Source organism: Petromyzon marinus, assembly GCF_048934315.1.
Source record: "Petromyzon marinus isolate PM22_M1 ecotype Great Lakes invasive population chromosome 70 unlocalized genomic scaffold, UKy_Petmar_22M1.pri1.0 chr70_unloc.1, whole genome shotgun sequence".
Lineage (NCBI taxonomy): Eukaryota > Metazoa > Chordata > Hyperoartia > Petromyzontiformes > Petromyzontidae > Petromyzon > Petromyzon marinus.
This window is the reverse complement of record NW_027422603.1, coordinates 1,364,376-1,384,174: the sequence shown is the minus strand read 5'-3', so window position 1 is coordinate 1,384,174 and position 19,799 is coordinate 1,364,376. Positions and strand designations below refer to the sequence as shown.

The window sequence follows — 19,799 nt, the reverse complement described above, 5'->3', positions numbered from 1 at the left end:
GGTGCGGGCTATCTGAAATTTGTTTTACGCAAAACGCTATTTTTGCGGGGAATATGCGTGTGCGGGTTATATGCGGGAAAATACGGTAGTAGCGATGGTGGTTGTTGTCACCTAAAATGGAGGGGACAGGGGCCTAAAGAGGAAGGGGCAGGGCCTAAAGATGAGGGGGTGGGGCCTACATAGGAAGGGGCGGGGCCTAACGAGGAAGGAGCGGTACAAAACCATACAGGCCAAGCAGACAGCAACACAAACATGACGCTGCAAACGGAGCCATGGCTCCTCCGTCCGCCCGCCCCCCCCACCCCGCCCCCTTAGCACGCAAGCGATGGAAGCGAGAGTCTGGATTGTGGTCGATGGTAGGGTCCCTCATACAGGGACCCTCCCGTTAAACTCCCCCGTTTTCATCAACATTCCAACGCCGCCAATGGTAAACCATTGACCGAATCCGGACAGAAATGTCCCATGCTGCATGCCACCCGATGTACAGATGGGCACCATCAACGATTCGGCGGCCTGCGAAACCATCGATCCACTGTGCTTCTGAACAGAGAATTGTGGCGGATAACAAGACCTCAAAAATACATCTTTAACCCACTGCTATTTATCCGTATGGAAGAAGAAGAAAAAGCACGGAGGGACCGGCGTTGCCCCACCTGCGTCATCTCCATGTCGGCATCCCCCACTGTCTCCTCCTGCGCTCCTCCTCCGCTCAGGTGCTTGCTCTTGTACTTGCGTTTGCCGGGCAGCTTGTCCCTCTCTCCCCCTCCGGGGGGGCCCTCCAGTGGGACCCCCACCCGCCGGCGCTTGGCGGGGGGCGCGGCCCCCCACTCATCGTGCCGCTGCTCCCCACCCAGGAGCAGCGGGCGACGCTTGTGCGGCTTCCGGCCTCGCCGGGCGCCCTGCTGCTGAAGATGACGGTGCTGCTGCTGATGATGATGACGCTGCTGCTGCTGCTGATGGCGCTGCTGTTGATGACGCTGCTGATGGTGTTGCTGCTGTTTCTGCAGCTGTGTTGGCTGTGTGCCGTGCGCTAGCGTCAGCTGTGAGGCCTGCTGCTGCTGTTGCTGCTGATTATGCTGCTGCTGCTGTTGATGGGGATGATGCTGCTGTTGCTGCTGCTGTTGCTGCTGCTGTTGCTGCTGCTGTTGCTGCTGCTGTTGCTGCTGCTGTTGCTGCTTCCGCATTGGCTGTGGAGGCTGTGAGGCCTGATGTTGGTGCTGTTGTTGCTGCTGCTGTTGCTGTTTCCGCGTTGGCTGTGCAGTGTGATGTAGGACAAGCTGTGCGGTCTGCTGCTGCTGTTGCTGTTTCCGCGTTGGCTGTGTGGTGTGATGTAGGGCAGGCTGTGAGGGCTGCTGCTGCTGTTGCTGCTGCTGTTTCCATGCCGGTTGTGTGGCGTGGGGAAGAACCGACTGTTGTTGCTGCTGCTGATGCTGCTGTTGCTTTTTTCGCGTAGGCTGTGTGGTATGGGGTAGAGCAGGCTGTGAGGCCTGCTGTTGATGCTGCTGTTGCTTCTGATGCTTTTGCTGATGAAGATGCTGTTGTTGATAGTGATGCTGCTGCTGTTGCGGCTTCTGATGCTGTTGCTGATGAAGATGCTGCTGCTGTTTCCGTATAGGCTGTGTCGGCTGTGTTGAATGGGTCATTGCTGTCTGTGAGGCCTGCTGCTGCTGATGCTGCTGTTGCTGCTGATGCTGCTGTTGCTGCTGATTCTGCTGTTGCTGCTGATTCTGCTGTTGCTGCTGCTGCTGACACTGATGCCGATGCTGTTTCCATACTGGCTGTGTGAAGTTAACAGCTGGCTGTGAGGCCAACTGCTGCTGCTGATGGTGCTGACACTGACTTAGCTGCTGCTGATGCTGACACTGAGGCTGATGGTGCTGTTGGTGCTGCTGACACTGATGCTGCTGTTTACGCTGGGCCACCTGCTGCTGATGCTGCTGAGCCTGATGCTGCTGCTGCTGATGATGATGATGAAGACACTGATGCTGCTGTTTCGGCAGCTGCGCTGGTGGTGTGGAGTGAGGCACACTCTGCTGCTTATGCTGTTGCTGATGATGATGCTGCTGCTGTTGCTGATGATGCTGCTGTTGCTGATGATGTTGCTGCTGCTGCTGAAGATGATGATGCTGCTGCTGATGATGATGCTGCTGGATTGGCTGCCTGTGGTCTCTGCGCGGTGGCCGTCTTGCAGGCTGTGCCGCCTGTGCCCTGGGCTGCTGCTGCTGCTGCTGTTGCTTGGGCTGTCCCTTCAGCCGCCTGTCTCTCTGCTCTGGTGACTGTTCTGCCTGGGCACTGCCCGTCGGCTTGTGCGGCTTTTCTCTCCACTGACTGGCGAGCTGTTGTGGTGGTGGTGGCTGTAGTGGTGGTGGTGGTGGCGGCTGTAGTGGTGGTGGCTGTAGCTGTGTGACAGCCTGTCCTGTGCTGTACATGGACCGCTCAAGCGACTTTGGCATGGAAGCCGGCTGTGGTGCCGGCTGTAGTGCCAGCTGTAGTGTCGGCTGTAGGGCCGGCTGTAGGGCTGGCTGTAGGGCCGGCTGTAGGGCCGGCTGTATGGCTGGCTGTACGGCCAGCTGTAGGGTCTGTGGTAGGGATGGCTGTAGTGCCGGCTGTAGGGCTGGTTGTAGGGTCAGTTGTAGGGCCGGCTGTAGTTTCTGCTGTAGAGCCTGCTGTAGGGTCGGTTGAAGGGCTGGCTGTAGGGTCTGTGGTAGGGATGGCTGTAGTGCCGGCTGTAGGGCTGGTTGTAGGGTCAGTTGTAGGGCCGGCTGTAGTTTCTGCTGTAGTGGTGGCTGTAGGGTCGGTTGAAGGGCTGGCTGTAGGGCCGGCTGCAGGGCCAGCTTTAGGGCCGGCTGTAGGGTCGGTTGTAGGGTCGGTTGTAGGACTGGCTGTAGTGGTGGCTGTAGTGGTGGCTGTAGGGTCTGTTGTAGGGTCGGTTGTAGGACTGGCTGTAGTGGTGGCAGTAGTGGTGGCTGTAGGGTCTGTTGTAGGGTCGGTTGTAGGACTGGCTGTAGTGGTGGCTGTAGTGGTGGCTGTAGGGTCTGTTGGAGGGTCGGTTGTAGGGTAGGTTGTAGGGTAGGTTGTAGAGCTGGCTGTAGTGGTGGCTGTAGGGTCGGTTGTAGGGTAGGTTGTAGAATAGGTTGTAGGGTAGGTTGTAGAGCTGGCTGTAGTGGTGGCTGTAGGGTCGGTTGTAGGGTAGGTTGTAGGGTCGGTTGTAGGACTGGCTGTAGTGGTGGCTGTAGGGTCGGTTGTAAGGTAGGTTGTAGGGTCGGTTGTAGGACTGGCTGTAGTGGTGGCTGTAGGGTCTGTTGGAGGGTCGGTTGTAGAGCAGGTTGTAGGGTAGGTTGTAGAGCTGGCTGTAGTGGTGGCTGTAGGGTTGGTTGGAGGTTCAGTTGTAGGGTAGGTTGTAGGGTAGGTTGTAGAGCTGGCTGTAGTGGTGGCTGTAGGGTTGGTTGGAGGGTCGGTTGTAGAGTAGGTTGTAGGGTAGGTTGTAGAGCTGGCTGTAGTGGTGTCTTTGGGGGTGGTTGTAGGAAACTCAGGGTCGCGGTGTTCATTGGAAGTTGCCGAGTCCACAGTCCAATGCATGCCTGTACGTCTGGTTGTGTGTCCCTCCTTCTGTCGTCCGGCTGTGTGTCCGGCTGTGTGTCTTGCTGTGTGTCCAGCTGTCTCCCGGATAGCCTGTCTGGCTGCACGTCTGCCTGTCCCTCCAGCTTATTGTCTGACTGTCCACGGGGCTGTCTCTCGAACTGCCTGTCCTGCTGTTGTTTGTCCAGCCCTTTACCTGGCTGTCTTTCAGGCTGTCCCCCGGGCCATCCGTCAGGCTGAAAGTCCAACTGTATCTTTGGCTGCCTGACCCTCAGCGCGTCTGGATGTGTGTCCAGTGACGTCTCCGCCCCTTTGTCCGCCTGCGTGTCTGCCTCACTGTCCGACTGTGCATCCATAGATGTGTGCAATGTCTCCAGGTGAATCTGCACACGGAGGCTGTTCATACACCCTGCGCACCAATCACACACAAGCACACAGAGAGACAACAGCGTGAGTGGGGGTCATGGGTAGACACGTATCTGTGCGTATGTGTGTACACGTGTGTCTGTGTGTGCAGTAGTAGTGGGGAGCAATAGAGTAGTGTATTCTTGGGTCTTTCGATAAAGTCACATAGATAGGTTCAAAGAAAATAACAAAAAATAACAAAAAACTACGACTTTCGATTGCAACACAAGCGGTCGTCTTCAGGAAAAGCGGGGCTAGCTTCCAAGACAAACTGTTTATAAGGGTTTGAAATGGGCGTAGCCCAAGCGTCAGCAGCCAATGATAATGTGAGTGGTGGGCAGCCAACCCAACGGTGGTTGGTTTTCACCAATCAAAGGGCTGCCAGGTGAAAATGAGCATGTTAAAGAGAGATTCGCACGTTAATGGGAGATCGCAGAGCCACAACCAAGAGATCGGCGTGCGAAGTGACTGTGTGAGTGTGAGCCGAGTGAAACGGCAAGTTTGAAATGGGCGTAAAGCAAAACTCACATCGCAAGATGGTAGGATGGGAACAGCACAGCCAGTTATGACTTAAACTGGTTGATAAGAGGACTGAATGCTGATATACCGGCCCTGGTGAGACACTGCCTCACTCATACTTACTTCACTTGGAATGGAACATTCTACAAGCAATTGAAGGTACCCCAATGGGTTCTCCCTTATCTCCAATTGTAGCCAATGTTTTCATGAAAAGATTTTGAGACAGATGCCATCCAGGCATCCACGCTACGTCCGTCCTTGTGGAAGAGGTACGTAGGTGACACGTTCATCATCTGGCCACATGGCCGACCAGCTCTGGACCAATTCCTCAACCACATCAATTCCATACACCCAGCCATCACATTCACCATGGATGTGGAAAAAGATGGCAAGTTACTATTCTTGGATGTTTTAATCGAAAAGAGACCAGATGGATCATTGGGACACTGTCTACAGGAAAGCCTCCCATATGGATGCCGACCTAAAACCTGACTCCCACCACCATCCATCCCAGAAGAATTCCCTTATCAAAACTCGACACCATAGAGCCCAATGAATCTCCGACCATCATCACCTAGCCAGTGAACTGGAACACGTGCACCAAGCTCTCAAGACGAATGGATATTCAGACTACACAATCCATAAAGCTATCATCCCAACTGTTGGGAAAGAACCATCTGAGGACCCTATCAAAACCATCACCTTTCCATACATAGCAGGGGTCACAAAAAATATTTCCAAAATCATGAGCAAACACAAGATCCAGGTTCGATTTAACACAGTACATAAAATCAGTGATCTGATCCCATCTGCGAAGGATGTGATCCCTGACATGCAATACCCCGGCGTCTACAAACCAAGCTGTATCTGCGGCAGTAGTTACATTGGGGAAACTAAGCGATATGTCACGGACCGTGTTCGTGAACACAAGGCAGATCTGAAACACGGTAGGACCAATACCCCGGCCGTGGCTGATCATAGTTTTAATGCGGTGGGCTCACACGAAATTGATTTCTCCAAGACGAAGGTACTCTGCAAACCCACCGGCTATCAACAAAGATTCGTTCATGAACCCATTCGCATATATATAGACACAGACACAATTTCAACCGAGAAGATAGGTACAAACTGAGCAATCATTGGAAGGACGTCGTAAAACCAGTTTAAGTCATAACTGGCTGTGCTGTTCCCATCCTAACACATTGCGATGTGAGTTTTGCTTTACGCCCATTTCAAACTTGCCATTTCACTCGGTTCACACTCACACAGTCACTTCGCACGCCGGTCCCTTGGTTGTGGCTCTGCGATCTCCCATTAGCGTGCGAATCTCTCTTTAACATGCATCATTTTCACCTGGCAGCCCTTTGATTGGTGAAAACCAACCACCGTTGGGTTGGCTGCCCACCACTCACATTATCATTGGCTGCTGACGCTTGGGCTACGCCCATTTCAAACCCTTATAAACAGTTTGTCTTGGAAGCTAGCCCCGCTTTTCCTGAAGACGACCGCTTGTGTTGCAATCGAAAGTCGTAGTTTTTTGTTATTTTCTTTGTAGCTATCGACGTGGTGACTTTACCGAAAGACCCAAGCATATGAATTCCTGCAGTCACGAAAGCTTCAAGTCGAGATTTAACAGAATAGCGGTTAACGCGCTTGGGCTGTAAACCCGGTGGCCTGAGTTGGATTCCCACTCACGGCCAACACCACTGACAATTATCTGAAGTGGCCCTGGGCCTGCCCTAGGCCGACTCGGCCCCAATAGAGTTCCTGCCGGTGGTGTGTAGTAAACATCACCAGTGTGGAGACAAAGGTGTCCTGGCGTGGTGCTGGCCAGCCACCCCCTCGTGTACCGTGCCGGCCTTCATAGGTGCTGCTCGCTCAAAGCACTTGCCCCAACAATCTGTTACAGGCTACATGGGAAACATTTGTCTTTGTACTGCTGTGCACTCATGTATCTGTGCACTCACGCACGCACACTGTTATGTGTGCGTGTTTACTTGCGGGCTCGTTCGTGTGTACTCACGTGTGTACTCGTAGTCTCACGTGTGTACTCTCTCGGGTGTGTACTCGCGTATGTACTCACGTGTGTACTCTCGTGTGTACTCTCTCGTGTGTACTCTCACGTGTGTACTCACGTGTGTACACTCACGTGTGTACACACGTGAGAGTACATACGCGAGTACACACACGAGAGAGTACACACGTGTGTACTCACGTGTGTACACACGTGTGTACTCACGTGTGTACTCACGTGTGTACTCTCTCGTGTGTACTCACGTGTGTACTCGTAGTCTCACGTGTGTACTCTCTCGTGTGTGTACTCGCGTGTGTACTCACGTGTGTACTCACGTGTGTACTCACGTGTGTGTACTCTCTCTCACGTGTGTACTCTCTCGCGTACTCCCTCTTGTGTACCTTGCTCTGTGCGTCCCTCTCCCCGTGGCTCCTCCACGCTACCACAATGCACTGCGAGCACGGGGCCCGCGCTCTCCGCTCGCCCCGGTGCATGCTGGGAAGGCTGGGCCGCCCCCGCCGCGGCCTCACGAGGGGGGTCCCCGTCGCTGCGGTAACCGTTGAGGCCGCCCCCGTGGGGCCCCTCGCGGAGCTCCGTGCGAGCCGCCTCTTCGCGGAGCTCCGCGCGAGAAGCCTCATCGTGGAGCCTCGCGTGAGCCCCCGCGCGGAGCTCCGCATCCCACCAGCCGTGGGAGCGAGCCCCCTCGCGGAGGTCGCTGGAGGAGCTGCAGAGTCGGCGGTCTCCGTGGTGGAGACCCTCCCCGCGGGGGAACTCGGGGCAGCGCGCCCAGTCGCGGAGCTCCGCATGGGGGCCCTCGCGGTAGGCGGCCACCTGGCGGAGGTCGCTGCAGGAGCCGTAGTGGCGGTGGGCCCCGTGGCGGAGGTGGTTGCGGAGGCCCGGGCGGTAGAGGGGCCCCTGGCGGAGGTGCGGGTCCCATTTGAGCGGGTGGAAAAGGTGGTGGTGGTGGTGTAGCCCGTGGTGGAGCTCACCCTCCAGACCGAATCCCTGCAGCTCCACCGTGAGGCCAAACGGCAGCAGGGGAGAGAGTCCTCCTGGTCGCGTAACACACAAAGACACTCACTCACTCACCCACTCACACTGACTCACACACTCACTCACCCACTCACTCACTCACACACTCACTCACACACTCACACACTCACTCACACACTCAAACTCACCCACTCACTCACACTGACTCACTCACACTGACTCACTCAACCACTCACAATGACTCACACACTCACTCACCCACTCACTCACTCACTCACCCACTCACTCACTCAAACTCACTCACCCACTCACCCACTCACTCACTCACACTGATTCACACACTCACACACTCAAACTCACTCACCCACTCATTCACACACTCACACACTCACTCACTCACACTGACTCACACTCAAACTCACTCACCCACTCATTCACACACTCACACACTCACACTGACTCACACACTCACTCACTCACCCACTCACTCACACTGACTCACACACTCACTCACTCACACTGACTCACACACTCAAACTCACCCACTCACTCACTCACACACTCACACTGACTCACACACTCACTCACACTGACTCACACACTCACACTGACTCACACTGACTCACACACTCACACACTCAAACTCACTCATTCACTCATTCACACACTAACCCACTCACACTGACTCACACACTCACACAATCAAACTCACTCATCCACTCATTCACACACTAACCCACTCACACTGACTCACACACTCACACAATCAAACTCACTCACCCACTCATTCACACACTCACTCACTCACACTGACTCACACACTCACACACTCAAACTCACTCATCCACTCATTCACACACTAACCCACTCACACTGACTCACACACTCAAACTCACTCACCCACTCATTCACACACTCACCCACTCACACTGACTCACACACTCAAACTCACTCACCCACTCATTCACTCATTCACTCACTCACCCACTCACACTGACTCACACAATCAAACTCACTCACCCACTCATTCACACACTCACCCACTCACACTGACTCACACACTCACACACTCAAACTCACTCACCCACTCATTCACACACTCACCCACTCACACTGACTCACACACACACACACACTCAAACTCACTCACCCACTCATTCACACACTAACCCACTCACACTGACTCACACACCCACACTCACTCACCCACTCATTCACACACTCACCCACTCACACTGACTCACACACTCACACAATAAAACTCACTCATCCACTCATTCACACACTAACGCACTCACACTGACTCACACACTCACACAATCAAACTCACTCACCCACTCATTCACACACTCACCCACTCACACACTCACACACTCAAACTCACTCACCCACTCATTCACACACTAACCCACTCACACTGAATCACACACTCAAACTCACTCACCCACTCATTCACACACTAACCCATTCACACTGACTCACACACTCACACAATCAAACTCACTCACCCACTCATTCACACACTCACTCACTCACACTGACTCACACACTCACACACTCAAACTCACTCATCCACTCATTCACACACTAACCCACTCACACTGACTCACACACTCACACAATCAAACTCACTCACCCACTCATTCACACACTCACCCACTCACACTGACTCACACACTCAAACTCACTCACCCACTCATTCACTCATTCACTCACTCACCCACTCACACTGACTCACACAATCAAACTCACTCACCCACTCATTCACACACTCACCCACTCACACTGACTCACACACTCACACACTCAAACTCACTCACCCACTCATTCACACACTCACCCACTCACACTGACTCACACACACACACACTCAAACTCACTCACCCACTCATTCACACACTAACCCACTCACACTGACTCACACACCCACACTCACTCACCCACTCATTCACACACTCACCCACTCACACTGACTCACACACTCACACAAGCAAACTCACTCATCCACTCATTCACACACTAACGCACTCACACTGACTCACACACTCACACAATCAAACTCACTCACCCACTCATTCACACACTCACACACTCACACACTCAAACTCACTCACCCACTCATTCACACACTAACCCACTCACACTGAATCACACACTCAAACTCACTCACCCACTCATTCACACACTAACCCACTCACACTGACTCACACACTCACACACTCAAACTCACTCACCCACTCATTCACACACTAACCCACTCACACTGACTCACCCACTCACTCACTCACTCAAACTCACTCACCCACTCATTCACACACTCACCCACTCACACTGACTCACACACTCAAACTCACTCACACACTCAAACTCACTCACCCACTCATTCACTCATTCACTCACTAACCCACTCACACTGAATCACACACTCAAACTCACTCACCCACGCATTCACTCACTCACCCACTCACACTGACTCACACACTCAAACTCACTCACCCACTCATTCACACACTCACCCACTCACACTGACTCACACACGAAAACTCACTCACCCACTCATTCACACACTCACCCACTCACACTGACTCACACACTCACACACTCAAACTCACTCACCCACTAATTCACACACTAACCCACTCACACTGAATCAGACACTCAAACTCACTCACCCACTCATTCACACACTAACCCACTCACACTGACTCAAACACTCACACACTCAAACTCACTCACCCACTCATTCACTCATTCACTCACTCACCCACTCACACTGACTCACACACTCAAACTCACTCACCCACTCATTCACACACTCACCCACTCACACTGACTCACACACTCACACACTCAAACTCACTCACCCACTCATTCACACACTAACCCACTCACACTGACTTAAACACTCACACACTCAAACTCACTCACCCACTCATTCACTCATTCACTCACTCACCCACTCACAATGACTCACATACTCAAACTCAGTCACCCACTCATTCACACACTAACCCACTCACAACCGCCATTCGCCACAAAGTGGTGGTGATGTCACCACAGCGCTTGTGCCAGGCTATGTGCACTTTAAGGCCATGTGAAATATCGAACGTCCACTGGTAGGAGGCCACGGGACAGACCCAGGTACCATGGGTTGACTGATTGAGATGACAGGCCAATGCACCACCTGTGCCCCCTACGGGGCCAACTTCCTGTGCTTCAGCCACCTAGTGCTCGTTTTGTGAGTGTCACTCTTCTGCCCTCCATTGTTGCTGAAGGAAGATTGCCTCCATCTACCCAGCAGCGTCCTTCACGAGCCTCTTCCACAATGCTGGTACCAGTCATCGGCAAGTTCACTCAGCTCCACATCCGTTTGTACCAAATCACTCCATCTCTTCTCTAGCCCATGCTGCACCTGTTTAGCCCCCTTTATCCGGTCGAACAAAAGCTGTTTAGGCATGCACTGGCTGGGCCTGCCGTAGGAGCTTACCGATTGGACATTGTCCAGTTCTTTAAAGGATTTGTGAGCTCCTCACACAATCCAGCCTGGTTAAACCCAGGATGAATCGTAGACAGGTCAGCCTAAATGTTTTTAACCAGTGAAGATGTTCCATTAGGGGGGGGTCCATGTTTCGCAAGCACAGAGAAGGGAGGGGATGCCCATGGCCAAGAAAACCTGAAGCTTCATATGGAGCGACAGACCAGGTAGCTTCCACAGAGCCGATGAAAAGATATTGCTGCTCGGCTGATTCGGAGTGAGACCTCTGCTACAAACCGGAACCGGTTATGAGCACACTGCCCAGGTATGGAAAACTCTCTTTCGACAACTGCTCCATCACCATGTGGGAGTTGTGGGGATAGATGTTTGATGGCACAAAATACCCAGGCACCCACTAACTCACGCACACACACTCACCCACACACTCACGCACTCACACTGACTCACCAACTCACTCACTCACGCACTCACACTGACTCACACATTCACTAACTCACACACACAAACGCACTCTCTCACCCACTCACACACTGACTCACCCACTCACACTCTCACCCACTCACACACTCACGCACTCACACTGACTCACCCACTCACTCACACACTCACTCAGACACTGACTCACCCACTCACACACTCACACTCACACACTCACCCACTGACTCACCCACTCACACACTCAAACTCACTTCCACAGACTCACCCACTCACACACTCACTCACTCACACACTCACATTGATTCACCCACTCACTCACACACTGACTCACCCACTCACACACTCACTAACTCACACACTCACTCACACTGACTTACCCACTCACACACTGACTCACCCACTCACACAGACTCACCCACTCACCCACTCACACACACACTCACTCACACTCACACACTCACTAACTCACACACTCACTCACACACTCAAACTCACTTACACACTCAACTCACTTACACACTCACCCACTCACACTGACTCATGCACTCACACACTGACTCACCCACTCACCCACTCACACTGACTCACCCACTCACTCACACACTGACTCACCCACTCACACACTCACTAACTCACACACTCACACACTCACTCACACACTCAAACTCACTTACACACTCAAACTCACTTACACACTCACCCACTCACACTGACTCACCCACTCACACACTGACTCACCCACTCACCCACTCACACAGACTCACCCACTCACCCACTCACACACACACACTCACTCACAAACTCACACACTCACTCACACACTGACTCACCCACACACACACTGACTCACCCACTGACTCACACACACTCACTCACTCACACACTCACACACTGACTCACATACTCACACTGACTCACTCACTCACACACTGACTCACCCACTCACTCACACACACACTCACTCACACACTCACTCACCCACTGACTCACACACACACTGACACACACACTCACACACTCACACACACTCACACACTGACTCACTCACTGACTCACCCACTGACTCACACACTCACTCACTCACACACTCACACTGACTCACCCACTCACACACACTCACACACTGACTCACACACACACACTGACACACACACTCACACACACTCACCCACTCACACACTGACTCACACACACACTGACACACACACTCACACACTCACACAATGACTCACACACTCACACACTGACTCACCCACTGACTCACACACTCACACTGACTCACCCACTCACAAACTCAAACTCACAAGGGCTGTTAGCGAAGGCCGCCACAGGGCACCACAATTGAGCCAAGAATAATTATCTCAGGGGGCAACTGGGCCGTCAGATCAAAGCAAATTCTAGACAATGAAATAGTTACAAAACAAACTTAATAATAATAATAATAACAATGATAGCAATAATAGCAAGTAAAATTCACGCCTAAAACTTCGGTGAATTTAAAAATGGAGGACAGAGATGGCAGAATAGTGATAACTACTATTGGAACTAAAACTAATTTTAATTTACCAGGCAATGCCCCACTGAGCTATTAAGCTCTTTTTTAGAAGCCACCTGGCATCACAAATGATAGCTCAATAAAGTGGTGGCCCATCTAAATGTGGAGGGCAAATACTGGAGGGCACCAGAGAGAAATCCACGTGACCACCACGGTGAGATAGATAAACAGACGCAAACTCCCAGTATGGTGGGGCCAGGAGATGTTCTCTCCCTCGCCTGGAGTGTAGGAGGCAATGGGGGGCGGGTAGATCCTGGACCCTGACAATGCCTGCTGCTGCTGTATATTTGGAGTCTGCGTGTCTCTCTCACCATGGTGGTCACTGCGTGTGATGATGATAACCCGCCACTTCGTTGAGCTATCATTTGTGATGTCCAGGTCGCTTTGGAAAAAAACAGCTACTGTACATAGCATTGATAGGCGGTGGTTTGGGCTGCTGCAGTTCTTTATGATTACAATTTCCCTCCATTCATTGCTGCTAATCCTACATAATACACCGCCTACACATTCTACAAGGAGTGACTAACCCCACATCTGCATTTGTCATCAATATGCTAAATCCCTCTGTTGATATGTAAACTCCTTTGTCAAGGCGCTCTGCTCATCCCACCCAGCTTACAAGACGCTGCCAAGCTTAGCGGTGTTCATTAGGACGCCGTCCTCCCGACAGCTCCGTTCCTTCACCTGAGGACGACGGCTTATTGCATTGTCGCCGAAACGTCGTGAGAATTTTATTATCTTTTATTTTTTATTATTTCCCTTCTACGTGGTGACTTTACCGAAGGAACCAAGAATATGAATCCCTGCAAGTCACGAACGCTTTAAATCGAAAGCTACATAGCTCATCGCCGTCAGAGTGAAACAACGGAATGTCTGCAGCTTGAATAGCACAATGCATGCCCGGCCTCCTTGGTCTCCCCAGTGCTGATGTTTAACAACACCATACCAGGTCTCTGAATGAAGGTCGAGTCGACCTAGGGGAGGGCTAAGACCGCTTCAAATGTTAACCTACGTGCTGGGAAATACTCTCATCCGTTTGGCCGGGTGTCACGCTCTCACCTGATTGGCCGCTTGTGTAACGCTCTCACCTGATTGGCTGGGTGTAACGCCCTCACGTGATTGGCTGCACGTGTAACGCTCTCACTTGATTGGCCGCGTGTGACACTCTCACCTGATTGGCTGCGTGTAACGCCCTCGCGCGATTGGCCGCATGTGTAACGCTCTCACTTGATTGGCCGCGTGTGACACTCTCACCTGATTGGCTGCGTGTAACGCCCTCGCGTGATTGGCCGCATGTGTAACGCTCTCACTTGATTGGCCGCGTGTGACACTCTCACCTGATTGGCTGCGTGTGCGTGACTTCAGGACCACAGGGATGAAATCCTGGAAGCCGTTCTTGTGACGCTTGTGAGCTGACAAACGCACACACAGACACACGCACACATACAGACACACGCACACAGACACACGCACACATACACACACGCAGACACACGCACACATACACACGCACGCAGACACACGCACACATACACACACGCACACGCAGACACACGTACACATACAGACACACGCACACATACGCACACATACACACGCGCACAGACACACGCGCACAGACACACCCACACAGACACACGCACACATCCACACGCACACATACACACGCACACATACACACGCCCACAGACACACGCACACAGACACACGCACACAGACACACGCACACAGACACGCACACATACACACGCACACAGACACACGCACACATACACACGCACACACGCACACAGACACACAGACACAGTGAGTAAATGGGTGAGTGAGTGACTCACTTGATGAGTGAGTGGGTGGGTGAGTGGGTGAGTGAGTGAGTGGGTGAGTGAGTGACTCACTTGGTGAGTGAGTGGGTGGGTGAGTGGGTGAGTGAGTGGGTGAGTGACTCACTTTGTGAGTGAGTGGGTGAATGGGTAAGTGAGTGACTGACTTGGTGAGTGAGTGAGTGGGTGAGTGAGTGGGTGAGTGACTCACTTGGTGAGTGAGTGAGTGGGTGAGTGAGTGGGTGAGTGAGTGGGTGAGTGAGTGAGTGGGTGGGTGAGTGAGTGGGTGAGTGGGTGGGTGAGTGAGTGAGTGAGTGGGTGAGTGGGTGAGTGAGTGAGTGGGTGGGTGAGTGAGTGGGTGAGTGAGTGAGCGAGTGAGTGAGTGGGTGGGTGAGTGAGTGGGTGAGTGAGTGGGTGAGTGAGTGGGTGAGTGAGTGGGTGAGTGAGTGAGTGAGTGGGTGAGTGAGTGAGTGAGTGGGTGAGTGGGTGAGTGGGTGAGTGAGTGAGTGACTCACTTGGTGAATCCCCCTCATCCGGGCTGACCCCTCCCCCGATGGCCTCCCAGATCCCCCGCTTGCCCCCTCGCCCCTCCCCCCCCTCCCCCCCGTGGTGAACTTCGAACTCAGAGGCCCCCACAGCGCCGCCGCCGCCATCCCCCCGGCCCCCACCGCCCCTCCCACGCTCCCGCATCTCCAGCTCAGAGAATCTCAGCATGGCCCTCTGCAGGGGTAAGGAGGAGACAGGGTGAGGAGACAGGGTGAGTGAATGGTGAGGAGACAGGGTGAGGAGACAGGGTGAGGAGACAGGGTGAGGAGACAGGGTGAGTGAATGGTGAGGAGACAGGGTGAGGAGACAGGGTGAGGAGACAGGGTGAGGAGACAGGGTGAGGAGACAGGGTGAGTGAATGGTGAGGAGACAGGGTGAGGAGACAGGGTGAGGAGACAGGGTGAGGAGACAGGGTGAGTGAATGGTGAGGAGACAGGGTGAGGAGACAGGGTGAGGAGACAGGGTGAGGAGACAGGGTGAGTGAATGGTGAGGAGACAGGGTGAGGAGACAGGGTGAGGAGACAGGGTGAGGAGACAGGGTGAGGAGACAGGGTGAGTGAATGGTGAGGAGACAGGGTGAGGAGACAGGGTGAGGAGACAGGGTGAGGAGACAGGGTGAGTGAATGGTGAGGAGACAGGGTGAGGAGACAGGGTGAGGAGACAGGGTGAGGAGACAGGGTGAGGAGACAGGGTGAGTGAATGGAGAGGAGACAGGGAGAGGAGACAGGGTGAGTGAATGGTGAGGGGACAGGGTGAGTGAATGGTGAGGAGACAGGGTGAGGAGACAGGGTGAGGAGACAGGGTGAGGAGACAGGGAGAGGAGACAAGGTGAGTGAATGGTGAGGAGACAGGGTGAGGAGACAGGGTGAGGAGACAGGGTGAGTGAATGGTGAGGAGACAGGGTGAGGAGACAGGGTGAGGAGACAGGGTGAGGAGACAGGGTGAGTGAATGGTGAGGAGACAGGGTGAAGAGACAGGGTGAGGAGACAGGGTGAGGAGACAGGGAGAGGAGACAAGGTGAGTGAATGGTGAGGAGACAGGGTGAGTGAATGGTGAGGAGACAGGGTGAGGAGACAGGGTGAGGAGACAGGGTGAGTGAATGGTGAGGAGACAGGGTGAGGAGACAGGGTGAGTGAATGGTGAGGAGACAGGGTGAGGGGACAGGGTGAGGAGACAGGGTGAGTGAATGGTGAGGAGACAGGGTGAGGAGACAGGGTGAGGAGACAGGGTGAGGAGACAGGGTGAGTGAATGGTGAGGAGACAGGGTGAGGAGACAGGGTGAGGAGACAGGGTGAGGAGACAGGGTGAGTGAATGGTGAGGAGACAGGGTGAGGGGACAGGGTGAGTGAATGGTGAGGAGACAGGGTGAGTGAATGGTGAGGAGACAGGGAGAGGAGACAGGGTGAGTGAATGGTGAGGAGACAGGGTGAGGAGACAAGGTGAGTGAATGGTGAGGAGACAAGGTGAGTGAATGGTGAGGAGACAAGGTGAGTGAATGGTGAGGAGACAGGGTGAGGGGACAGGGTGAGGAGACAGGGTGAGGAGACAGGGTGAGGAGACAGGGAGAGGAGACAGGGTGAGTGAATGGTGAGGAGACAGGGTGAGTGAATGGTGAGGAGACAGGGTGAGGAGACAGGGTGAGGAGACAGGGTGAGTGAATGGTGAGGAGACAGGGTGAGGAGACAGGGTGAGTGAATGGTGAGGAGACAGGGTGAGGGGACAGGGTGAGGAGACAGGGTGAGTGAATGGTGAGGAGACAGGGTGAGGAGACAGGGTGAGGAGACAGGGTGAGGAGACAGGGTGATGAGACAGGGTGAGTGAATGGTGAGGAGACAGGGTGAGGAGACAGGGTGAGGAGACAGGGTGAGGAGACAGGGTGAGTGAATGGTGAGGAGACAGGGTGAGGAGACAGGGTGAGGAGACAGGGTGAGGAGACAGGGAGAAGAGACAAGGTGAGTGAATGGTGAGGAGACAGGGTGAGTGAATGGTGAGGAGACAGGGTGAGGAGACAGGGTGAGGAGACAGGGTGAGTGAATGGTGAGGAGACAGGGTGAGGGGACAGGGTGAGGGGACAGGGTGAGGAGACAGGGTGAGTGAATGGTGAGGAGACAGGGTGAGTGAATGGTGAGGAGACAGGGAGAGGAGACAGGGTGAGTGAATGGTGAGGAGACAGGGTGAGGAGACAAGGTGAGTGAATGGTGAGGAGACAAGGTGAGTGAATGGTGAGGAGACAAGGTGAGTGAATGGTGAGGAGACAGGGTGAGGGGACAGGGTGAGGAGACAGGGTGAGGAGACAGGGTGAGTGAATGGTGAGGGGACAGGGTGAGGAGACAGGGTGAGTGAATGGTGAGGAGACAGGGTGAGGAGACAAGGTGAGTGAATGGTGAGGAGACAAGGTGAGTGAATGGTGAGGAGACAGGGTGAGGGGACAGGGTGAGGAGACAGGGTGAGGAGACAGGGTGAGGAGACAGGGAGAGGAGACAGGGTGAGGAGACAGGGTGAGTGAATGGTGAGGAGACAGGGTGAGGAGACAGGGTGAGGAGACAGGGTGAGTGAATGGTGAGGGGACAGGGTGAGAAGTTAGCATGACTGAATTTTTTGAAATCATTAATGCAACATCACCACCACCACCACCACAACCACGTCACTAGAACACCAACATAACCACATCTCCACAACAATGTCACTACAACACTACCACGACAAATACATCACCACAACCACCACATCACCACATCACCACAATACCACCACAACATCACTACAATACCACCACAACCACCACCCCCTCATCACCACCACCTCATCATCACCACCACCACCCCCTCATCACCACCATCACCACCACCACCATCACCACCTCATCACCACCATCACCACCACCACCATCACCACCTCATCACCACCATCACCATCACCACCTCATCACCACCATCACCACCACCATTTCTGTCATCTTGGGCTGAGTTATTTCTCCTCCCCCACCCCTCCCTTCTGCTCATCTTAATCGGTGCCCCCCTCTCTCATCATTACATCACCAGAACATCACCAGAACATCACCCTCCATCACCCTCCCCACCGTCCCCACCCTCCATCACCCTCCCCACCCTCCATCACCCTCCATCACCCTCCATCACCCTCCACCCCTCCATCACCCTCCCCACCCTCCATCACCCTCCACCCCTCCATCACCCTCCCCACCCTCCATCACCCTCCATCACCTCCATCACCCTCCCCACCCTCCATCACCCTCCATCACCTCCATCACCCTCCCCACCCTCCATCACCCTCCATCACCCTCCATCACCCTCCATCACCCTCCCCACCCTCCATCACCCTCCATCACTCTCCATCACCCTCCATCACCCTCCATCACCCTCCATCACCCTCCACCCCTCCATCACCCTCCATCGCCCTCCATCGCTCTCCATCGCCCTCCATCGCTCTCCATCACCCTCCATCACCCTCCATCACCCTCCCCACCCTCCATCACTCTCCCCACCCTCCATCACCCTCCATCACCCTCCATGACCCTCCATCACCCTCCATCACCCCCTCCACCCCTCCATCACCCTCCATCGCCCTCCATTGCCCTCCATCACTCTCCATCACCCTCCATCACCCTCCCCACCCTCCATCACCCTCCATCACCTCCATCACCCTCCCCACCCTCCATCACCCTCCATCACTCTCCATCACTCTCCCCACCCCTCCATCACCCTCCATCACCCTCCATCACCCTCCCCACCCTCCATCACTCTCCCCACCCTCCATCACTCTCCATCACTCTCCATCACCCTCCATCACCCTCCATCACCCTCCATCACCCCCTCCACCCCTCCATCACCCTCCCCACCCTCCATCACCCTCCATCACTCTCCATCACCCTCCCCACCCTCCATCACCCTCCATCACTCTCCCCACCCTCCATCACCCTCCATCACCCTCCATCACCCTCCATCACCCTCCACCCCTCCATCACCCTCCATCGCCCTCCATCGCTCTCCATCGCTCTCCATCACCCTCCATCACCCTCCATCACCCTCCCCACCCTCCATCACCCTCCATCACCCTCCATCACTCTCCATCACCCTCCATCACCCTCCATCACCCTCCATCACCCTCCACCCCTCCATCACCCTCCATCGCCCTCCATCGCTCTCCATCGCTCTCCATCACCCTCCATCACCCTCCATCACTCTCCCCACCCTCCATCACCCTCCATCACCCTCCATCACCCTCCATCACCCTCCATCACCCTCCACCCCTCCATCACCCTCCATCACCCTCCATCGCCCTCCATTGCCCTCCATCACTCTCCATCACCCTCCATCACCCTCCCCACCCTCCATCACCCTCCATCACCCTCCATCACCCTCCATCACCCTCCATCACTCTCCCTATGTCTCTCTCCCCTCCCCACGCGGTGGAGCG

The 19,799-nt window shown here is 54.2% G+C and overlaps 1 protein-coding gene across 1 annotated transcript in view; it reads right to left on the bottom strand.

The window, feature by feature from the left end:
* LOC116937733 (uncharacterized) overlaps positions 1–19,799 on the bottom strand; it is a 123,556-nt gene that overhangs the window by 29,798 nt on the left and 73,959 nt on the right. Inside the window, exons 7-10 of the mRNA XM_076058294.1 lie at positions 15,335–15,539; positions 14,337–14,411; positions 6,919–7,569; positions 654–3,988 (exon numbers count right to left, since the gene is read on the bottom strand). Coding sequence (XP_075914409.1) covers positions 654–3,988; positions 6,919–7,569; positions 14,337–14,411; positions 15,335–15,539 — 4,266 coding nt within the window. The remainder of the gene's footprint in view (positions 1–653; positions 3,989–6,918; positions 7,570–14,336; positions 14,412–15,334; positions 15,540–19,799) is intronic.